This window comes from Diabrotica virgifera, chromosome 2 (assembly GCF_917563875.1).
Source record: "Diabrotica virgifera virgifera chromosome 2, PGI_DIABVI_V3a".
Taxonomy (NCBI): Eukaryota; Metazoa; Arthropoda; class Insecta; order Coleoptera; family Chrysomelidae; genus Diabrotica; species Diabrotica virgifera.
In genome coordinates this window covers 228853002-228862882 of record NC_065444.1, presented here as the reverse complement: position 1 = coordinate 228862882, position 9881 = coordinate 228853002, and the positions used below count along the sequence as shown (strand labels likewise).

The window sequence follows — 9881 nt, the reverse complement described above, 5'->3', positions numbered from 1 at the left end:
ATAAAGCTGGATAAGACGTAGGTCGTAAGGCACATGACAATAGCTATATGTATAATAAGGGAGGAAAGTACTACTTTTCCTCCCGAGAATGAGGTGTACTGCCCTACGCGTAGCGGAGGGCAGTAATCATTCGAGGGAGGAAAAGACACTTTACTCCCATGTTATACATATGATTTGTCCACCTTCCTCAAATAACAAGTCATTTTTGCATTTTTAAATAATTTATTTATGTAACTAATACAATTTATTAGAAAACTAAAACTAACAAGTAGGTACAGCAGAACTGTCAACTGTCAAATATAAGTCAAAGTTTTAATGTAAACATTGTTAAATCAAAATAACAATTTACTGTTTTTTCCATTATGCAAAATACAGGGTGTTCTATAAATAAACGTTAAAATGTATAGATACTTACGTAATAGAAAATAGAATATTGTATAGTGCGTCAATAATTTATTTCATCACTGACATACAATGACGTCACTTTTACTTTTACTCCCTAGGTAAGAAAATAATTTTACTCCCTAGGGAGGAAAGGTACGACTTTGCTCCCTACAATTAGGTCCGGAAAAGTATACTTTCGGTAGAGGTAGGTGAAAAAAGCTTTTTCGTGTATGTCAAGTAAACCTTAACGATCTGGTATTTTACAATAAAGGTTTACTAATTTCTGTGGATTCTATCTTGTCTGAAACGATAGTTTATTGTAGCTTATCGTTGTAGTATGGATAGCTTTTCATACAGTGCCCTCGAATAAGTGTTACTCCTCCTTTTAACTTGTATAATTTTAGCACATAAGCAAAACGCTCGGAGAGGTCGATTTTTAAAGTAAACAATATTATATTGTGCAACAAGTGCAGAAAGGTACTAATTTATCACGAGTTTGAAAAGTTGCGGTACGAGCGCAAGCGAGTGCCGCAATTCAAACGAGTGAGAAATTACATTTCTGCACGTGTTTCACACTATACTTTTTCTGCAAGCACAGTTTTTCCTAAAAATAAAAATCACAATTTCCAAACGACGATTAATTATAATAGGTAGGTACCTATGTGATAAATTTTAAACTGTATTTAATTAATACCTACTAATCAATTTAAATTCCTTATACCTAAATAAATTGCACAGAAATCAGTTAAAAAATTAATGCACTGCCTTAATTTGTTTAAATTTAAACAATTATTACACATTATTGACATTATATTTATGCAGTCACGGATTTACACAAAACCTACTTCATTCGACGTCTCTTGCACATGTTGCTAAATCCTTATTGGTTATTTGATAATTATAAAATGTTTAATAAGAATAAAATTGTAAAATAAAACAGTTGTAACATCCATAATTTAGTTTCTATGCTATAGTATTACGGTTGAAAATTTAGTAGTAACGTTTGTTGAGTTTTGGTTGTTTATAACCGATTATTTTGTCCTTGGAGGATGTATAATTTGTATGTTTGGATGTATATGCTTTTTGTGTGAGTCAGTGAGAGAAGATTTTTGTTGTAGAGTTTTTTGTTTTGAACGCCTTGTTAGCAAATCAACAACGTTCATTCTTTTCAATAAACATTTTTGAGAAAGCACTTGAAGCCTGGTCGGCGATTTGGATTCCCAGTTTTTTTAATTGAAATGGTACTTTTTCAATCCTTTGGTGGGATGTACTGGGAATTCTCTCATTGAGGTATCCGTTGGTGTGCTGGAAATTTTGGGGCACGTAAAGATTTGTCTTGGAAAATCCTCTAGAGATTAATTCGATGTTTATTAATGGCCAGGCTGAGAGTCGTGTAATAGACCCTTTTGTATGTTAAAGGTAAGCTGAAGTCATTTTTGTTCAGTTTATTGGTTCTCAGTTTTAAGAAGTTAGTTCAGTTATTTTTATTTTCTTTTTCTTTTGCTAGGGTGTTCCGGTAGTACAAAATTGTATGTATTTATCGATCCTGTTTAAAGAAGTAATAGAAGTACATTTATTTACCAGATTTACATTTATTCAGTATATTGGAAATAATAAATTTGGCAGATTTATTTAGAAGTTCGATATTTGACGTGACATTTTGACAAAATTTAAGGAAGATTGCAGTGTGTTTATCCAGGCAAATGATTTTTTTTATTGAAGGAAATAAGGACGGTAATAGATTTTATTTTATTTTATGGGAGAAAACAAGAAAGAACAAGGTACAATTTAGATTGGGTTAAGGGGTCTAAAAAGGGGACTAAAATACAATGATTTTTATATTTATGTGAAGGAAACAGCTGGTTCTGGTTTATTTTTTTTTTAATTAATTACTTACTTTTGTTCTTATAAACTATTGAAATCAAAATTAATATTTGTATGTAAAAAGGGACTTAAAATTTTGTTGACATTATATTCTCTATAGTTATCTAGTGTTTTATTTGAACTGTCATGTCTCATGCTCATCTAAATCAAACCAACTAATAATATAAAAATAATTCCGACTGAGAAATAGCTGTGGTACATTTTTGGCGGCCAACTTAAGGGGCTTTTCAACCACCCGAGATTTTTATTTTTTTTAGATAGTTCAAGTAAGACATAGGTTACGTAGAGTTACAGAAGTTGAAAATTAATAATCAAAAGTTAAATGTACTTTTATTTAAAGTGAGGTAGAGGTTTTCTTGTCTTATTTTTTTTTGTGTATTTTAATTTCTCTAAAAGAAAATGTCGTTTAAACTTGATGTTGACCGTTTGGTCAAAGACGAACTTGAAGTTGAGTTGCAAATGAGAGGTATTATTTTGACTAATTGTAAGGTAGAAGAGTTAAAGAGTACTTTGCGTAGTTGCCTTGTTTTAGAAAAATTTGGCAAAATCCCTAACTTTGATTTACCTCCTGATATTCCTGCTGAGTTGACAAGTTGTGAAAATAAATTAAAAGAGATTCTGAATATTATTAATGCTTTTACAGGTACTGCAAACCAAATAAGAAGGATTGAGACTAAGTTTGCACATCTTTCTGGTAGATTAAACCGTATTCACAGTACAGACACTGATGAAATGTCAAAGCGTTCTGCATTGTTAAAGAAATTAATGGATTTGATAGGTGAATATACTACTAAGTCTAATATTTTGAAAACTAGTAATGTTGTTTCTGTAGAGATGCCTACTGATCCTAATTTTTATCATCATATTGATTTATCAGGTCTTAATTTAAATGATCCTAATGGTAATTCTACCCCTACTCGAAATATTTCTGCACCTAATGTGAGTAACCAAATAAATCAAACTTCGAATTCAACAGTTAATCCCATTGTTTCCTTGTCATCTAATAATTTTCCTTCAGAACCTGTATATAAGTGGGGAATTAAGTATTCTGGTAAACCGCAAAATTTTTCTGTTTTTCTTGAAGAAGTTGAGGAGTATTGTAGGTCACGTAATGTAAATAAAATTCAGTTATTTTCTTGTGCTAGAGATTTATTTACTGGTAACGCTTTAGGTTTTTATAAATTGTATAGGAACTATGCTAGCAACTGGGATAGTTTAGTGAGCTTAATGAAGGAAGAATTTACCCTTTCTGCAGATGAGATCTGGCAGGATATTCTTCATACTACTCAGGAATCTAACGAATCTATTGGTATGTTTGTTGCCAAGATGACCAGTAAGTTCGAACAAATGCCAACACCAGTTCCGGACAGTTTAAAAATGCAGGTGTTACTTAAAAACATTTTACCTTTTTATCAGGAAAGATTAACTTTAGTCGAAGTAAAGACTCCTTTTGATTTAATTGACTTGTGTCGAAAAATTGAGAAAACTCGAATTAATATTGAGTCGTTTAAGCCTTCTTCTAGTAGTAGAGCGAATTCTTCTCATCACGTTGTACAAGAAGTAGAGACGTTTGTACCTAAATGCTGGCGCTGTAATGAGTATAGTCACGTGGTTAAGGACTGTAAGAGGCCAAAACGTGTGTTTAGATGCTTTGGTTGTAACAAAGAAGGTTTTACTAAAAATAATTGTCCTCAATGTAATTCACAGAATCGTAACAATAATAATTCTAGAACTGGAAACAATTCTGGAAATAATTCGGGAAACGGCAACCGGAGATAGTGGACGACCGGGCTATCTCGAATCGGAACGGACAGTTAACGGTCAATAAGGAAGAAGGTAGTGATAATTTTTATTCATTTAAGTTAGTTTTAGATTATATTTTAGCACAGAGTAATGACAGTGAATGTCCTTATGTAGAAGTTGATATCTTAGGTAAGACAGTATTCGGTTTATTGGATTGTGGAGCCAATAAAGTTTTTGTAAATATGCCTACATGGGAGATTTTACGTAGTTTAGGTGTACATTTAAAAACTGTTCCAGATGGGTCTTGCAGAGTTGCGGATGGTAGTCAGAGTCCTTTATTAGGTGTAGCTTCGGTGCCTATAAAACTTCGTGAAGTTGTTAAGGTAATTGATGTTTTCGTTTGGCCACAGTGTAGACACTCTTTAGTACTAGGTGTAGATTTCTGGGTGCGAATGGGTATTGTACCAGATTTACGAAAAGGAGAGTGGTTTTTCTCTTCGGAAGTTATGAGTGTTCCAGTGGTTAATTCGATACAATCGGAATCTGAACTTCTACCAGAGCAACGCAAATAGCTTAACGAACTCGTTGATTCTTATTTTTCTAGTATCGAACCAGACAAATTAACTTGTACTAATGTAGTTCAACACAAAATTGTAGTTAGTCAACAAGAACCAATCAAGCAGAGGTTTTATCCGGTATCACCAATTAAGCAGGATATGATCAACAAGGAGCTGGACAAAATGCTGAAGCTTGGTGTTGTCGAACAGTCACACAGCGGATGGTCTTCACCAGTGTTGCTGGTACCTAAAAAGAATGGGGAATGGCGTTTTTGCGTTGATTTTAGGAAAGTAAATCGTGTTACTGAGCGTGATGCTTATCCTTTACCCTATATAAATAGCATTTTAAGTAAGTTAGGTGGAGCTAGATATTTGTCAACAATGGACATTAAGAGTGCCTATTGGCAGGTGGGTCTTACTGAAGAGAGCAAGCAGTACACGGCGTTTACTGTGCCAGGGCGTGGACTTTTCCAGTATTGTCGTATGCCTTTCGGATTGCACAACGCTCCAGCTACGTTTCAAAGATTAGTAGATAATCTATTAGGTCCTGAACTCTCTGAGTATGTTTTTGTGTACTTAGATGATATATGTCTGGCTACGTCAACTTACGATAAACATGTCGAAGTCTTGACAGAAATCTTTGCCAGATTGAAAAAAGCCAATTTGACCCTTAATAAAGAAAAATGTTCTTTCTGTGTGTCAGAACTTAAATACTTGGGTTATGTTGTTAACTCTAGTGGTCTGTCTGTAGATCCGGCAAAAGTAGAGGCCATTGTGAATCTTCCACGACCCACCAATGTCACTGAAGTCAGAAGAGTCCTTGGAGTTATAGGATGGTATCGTAAGTTTGTAAATAGTTATTCAGATCTTATTTCACCTTTGTGTAGATTATTACAAAAGAACAAGAAGTTCGTTTGGGACAAAGCTTGTGAGGAAGCTTTTCAAAGTATTAAAGACGCTCTTGTCTCAGCACCTATTTTGTCTAGTCCTAATTTTGACAAACCTTTTTACGTACAAACTGATGCGTCAGTGTATGGTCTTGGAGCTGTCCTTACTCAAAAGTATGATGAAACTGAACATGTAATTTGTTATTTGTCTAGAACTCTAAATAGAGCCGAGAGAAACTATAGCAGTGTTGAGCGTGAATGCCTCTGTGTTTTGTGGGCGTGTGAAACTTTACGAGCTTATCTAGATGGTTATAAGTTCTACGTAATCACTGATTGCTACTCGTTGTTATGGTTGGACAATTTGAAGGACCCTCAAGGACGACTTGGTAGATGGGCCTTACGTCTGCAACAGTTTGACTATGAAGTACTGCATCGCAAAGGTAAGGATCACATAGTTCCTGACACCCTTTCGCGAGCTTTAGAACTACCTGTTGATAGTGTACATATGATAAATTCTGTAGAAATAAGTAATGTTCAAGCAATAAACCCCGAATGTGACGAATATGATTTTTCTTCTACCAGTGATAAATGGTATAAGAAAATGTGTAATAATGTAAATAAAAATCCTTTAAAATTTGTCAGATGGAGACTAGCAAATAATAAGTTGTATAAATATATTGATCAAGATTTTCCGAGTTTAAGAGATGATTGTGAATATTGGAAACTTGTAGTTCCAAAAGATTTTCGAGATAAGATACTTCAGAGGTGTCATGATTCTTGTGTTTCAGGTCATTTAGGTATCTACAAAACATTTCATCGTGTATCTCGCCTTTTCTATTGGCCTTTTATGAAAATGGACATTACGAAATATATAAGGAAATGTGAGGTTTGTTTAAGGACAAAGCCTGAACAGAAAAGTCCTGCAGGACATATGGGACAGGCTGTCGAACCCACAAAGCCTTGGGAGATCATCAGTATGGACTTATTTGGACCATTGCCCAGAAGTTCAGCTGGTAATGCTTGGATTTTGGTAGTTACTGATAAGTTCAGTAAATTTCCTCTTTTATTCCCTCTGAGAAAGGCAACTGCCACTTCTATAAGTAAAATTTTAAAAGAAAATGTATTTCTTTTGTTTGGTGTTCCCAGAGTCTTAAAATGTGATAATGGAAGTCAGTTCAAAGGTAATGTTCTAAGATCTTTTTGTCAAGAGTTTGGAATCAGATTTCTTTTTACTCCAAATTTTACCCCTCATCCAAACCCTACTGAACGAATTAATCGTATCATGAAAACCATGTTGATGGCTTATGTTAAAGATAATCACAGGTTGTGGGATGTTAATTTACCTGAACTAGGTTGTGCTATTAGAACTGCCAAACATGAGGTGACAGGTCAAACACCATACTTCATTAATTTTGGTTGTGAGATGATGACTCATGGAAGTGAATATCATCTAAAAATAGGGAATGAAGAAAATAAACAACGTGTGTATGATCGTTCTAAAAATATGAATAGGTTGAGAGACTGGGTTAAGAAGCGGATTGATAAAGCTTCAGATAACACCAGAGAAAGATATAATTTAAGAAGAAGGGATGTTCATTTTAAGGAAAATGATTTAGTTTGGAAAAAGAACTATGTTCTTTCTGATAAAGCTAATTATTTTACATCTAAGTTTGCTGATAGATTTGTTGGACCTTTTAGAGTAAAGCGTAAGGTTGGTTATTGTACATATGAATTAATAAATGATAATGGTAAGTCTATTGGTCACTGGCATGTGAAAGACTTGAAACCTCACCCACAGAACTCTGATAGCCACGTTGAATCGGATTCTGATGTAGATAGTGTAACATAGTATGTATTTTTAACAAGTTTCTTTGGGATTCAATTCAAAGAAACTTAATTTTCTTTCCGGAAGGAAAGGTGGAGTTATTACGGTTGAAAATTTAGTAGTAACGTTTGTTGAGTTTTGGTTGTTTATAACCGATTATTTTGTCCTTGGAGGATGTATAATTTGTATGTTTGGATGTATATGCTTTTTGTGTGAGTCAGTGAGAGAAGATTTTTGTTGTAGAGTTTTTTGTTTTGAACGCCTTGTTAGCAAATCAACAACGTTCATTCTTTTCAATAAACATTTTTGAGAAAGCACTTGAAGCCTGGTCGGCGATTTGGATTCCCAGTTTTTTTAATTGAAATGGTACTTTTTCAATCCTTTGGTGGGATGTACTGGGAATTCTCTCATTGAGGTATCCGTTGGTGTGCTGGAAATTTTGGGGCACGTAAAGATTTGTCTTGGAAAATCCTCTAGAGATTAATTCGATGTTTATTAATGGCCAGGCTGAGAGTCGTGTAATAGACCCTTTTGTATGTTAAAGGTAAGCTGAAGTCATTTTTGTTCAGTTTATTGGTTCTCAGTTTTAAGAAGTTAGTTCAGTTATTTTTATTTTCTTTTTCTTTTGCTAGGGTGTTCCGGTAGTACAAAATTGTATGTATTTATCGATCCTGTTTAAAGAAGTAATAGAAGTACATTTATTTACCAGATTTACATTTATTCAGTATATTGGAAATAATAAATTTGGCAGATTTATTTAGAAGTTCGATATTTGACGTGACATTTTGACAAAATTTAAGGAAGATTGCAGTGTGTTTATCCAGGCAAATGATTTTTTTTATTGAAGGAAATAAGGACGGTAATAGATTTTATTTTATTTTATGGGAGAAAACAAGAAAGAACAAGGTACAATTTAGATTGGGTTAAGGGGTCTAAAAAGGGGACTAAAATACAATGATTTTTATATTTATGTGAAGGAAACAGCTGGTTCTGGTTTATTTTTTTTTTTAATTAATTACTTACTTTTGTTCTTATAAACTATTGAAATCAAAATTAATATTTGTATGTAAAAAGGGACTTAAAATTTTGTTGACATTATATTCTCTATAGTTATCTAGTGTTTTATTTGAACTGTCATGTCTCATACTCATCTAAATCAAACCAACTAATAATATAAAAATAATTCCGACTGAGAAATAGCTGTGGTAATAGTTAAATATAATAATTGTCTTATAGGTTATATATTTGTCTAAAGTTTAACCACGGATGTAAACAGAATATAACGTTACTCAGAATGCGGTAGTCCACGGATGTAAACAGAATATAACGTTACTCAGAATGAGGTAGTCAACTGTGCAGAAAAGAACTTTGCGGCACAGAAACGTCACTTTGCGACACAGAAACGTCACTTTTCTGCACACTAATGTCAAATATCTTATACTGTGAGAAAATATCAAGTTTTCTAACATAAAACCGTGCAGAAAAGTGCACTTTGTATAGTGGTTGTAGAAAAAGTATATTATAGCATTAATGTTTCGAACTTTACTCGAACCCTCTTCAAGTAAGAGTCATAAGTTTGTTTTTTTTTTAAATGAGAAAGTACATCACGTGATACCTCATTTAGAGTTTTTTGAAATACTGATTACAAAAACGTTTAACACTTTAATACTTTTTAAGAGCGTAGGCGCAAAATTTCGCTAGAATGATTTTTAAATACGTTAATTTTTTTCGAATCTGAGAAAACTTCTGAGAAAAACCATAAAAGTATTATTGTGAGAAATTTAATCGCAAACAAATATTAATAACCCATAAATAATTATTGCTTGCTTTTTTTATTAACAAAGCTACTTTAATTTTTTTTTTCAATTTTGGAATAATGCCATAAATATATATTTTTTGCATGAATTGTGTTTGTTTTTTATTAATTATTGCTCTTTAAAGATGTGCCCAATCTATAAGTCGCATTCCCAAAAATTCTATTTCTATTTTATAACATTGGCGTGGATTAATTTTTTTGTGTTAAAAAAATAAAAGTTTTAGTCGGTAAAATCTTTGTTAGATTTTTGATGATTTTCACAAATTTGATAAGATTGATCTTAGACTATGGATCTATTTTTTATGGCTCAGCATCAAACTCTGTACTCCAAAAACGAGAGGGTCAAAAATAAAGCACTTAGGTTATGCACTGGTTATCTTCGTAGCACACTTATATTGGTTATGGAATGTGAGCTTAATGAACCTCCACTTTCATTACGCAGGGAATACCTAAGTGAGAAATTATAGTTAAAGTAGCGGTTAACGATAAACTGTTATTAAATAAAATTGTTCATCTAACTACATCATACCTAACTCATTATTACTGGGAAAAAAAGAAACTGCTTTTAGTTGTGGAAAGCTTTCTCAACGTTTCCAATTCCATTGGCGACATACACCAAATAAAACAAAGCTCGTCTCGAAAACTAAATTATGAAGATTATTTATCTCCAGTTAACTGTCATTTAAGTAATATTCGTGCGACAGACTTCCTTACTAAAATAGACCACGTTTAGTGTGTACAAAACAATTGGGGGAGTTATCAGAAATTATATTTGTACGGATGGT

At 33.1% G+C, this 9881-nt stretch overlaps 2 protein-coding genes across 2 annotated transcripts; both read left to right on the top strand.

Moving 5' to 3' along the window:
* Positions 1-1367: 1367 nt before the first annotated feature.
* Positions 1368-4047, top strand: LOC126880932 (uncharacterized). The gene is made up of 2 exons (XM_050645008.1): positions 1368-1803; positions 1892-4047. The coding sequence occupies exon 2, from the start codon at positions 2668-2670 to the stop codon at positions 4045-4047; it is 1380 nt and encodes a 459-aa protein (XP_050500965.1). The 5' UTR covers positions 1368-1803; positions 1892-2667.
* A 2556-nt stretch (positions 4048-6603) lies between these two features.
* Positions 6604-8393, top strand: LOC126879835 (uncharacterized). The gene is made up of 2 exons (XM_050643125.1): positions 6604-7824; positions 7913-8393. Exon 1 carries the CDS (start codon positions 6738-6740, stop codon positions 7302-7304), a length of 567 nt encoding a protein of 188 aa, XP_050499082.1. The 5' UTR covers positions 6604-6737; the 3' UTR covers positions 7305-7824; positions 7913-8393.
* The last annotated feature ends 1488 nt before the right edge of the window (positions 8394-9881 follow it).

Excerpts from the sequence above, each read along its gene's own strand:
- LOC126879835 (XM_050643125.1), top strand. The coding sequence starts at position 6,738 with ATGAAAACCATGTTGATGGCTTATGTTAAAGATAATCACAGGTTGTGG.
- LOC126880932 (XM_050645008.1), top strand. The coding sequence starts at position 2,668 with ATGTCGTTTAAACTTGATGTTGACCGTTTGGTCAAAGACGAACTTGAA.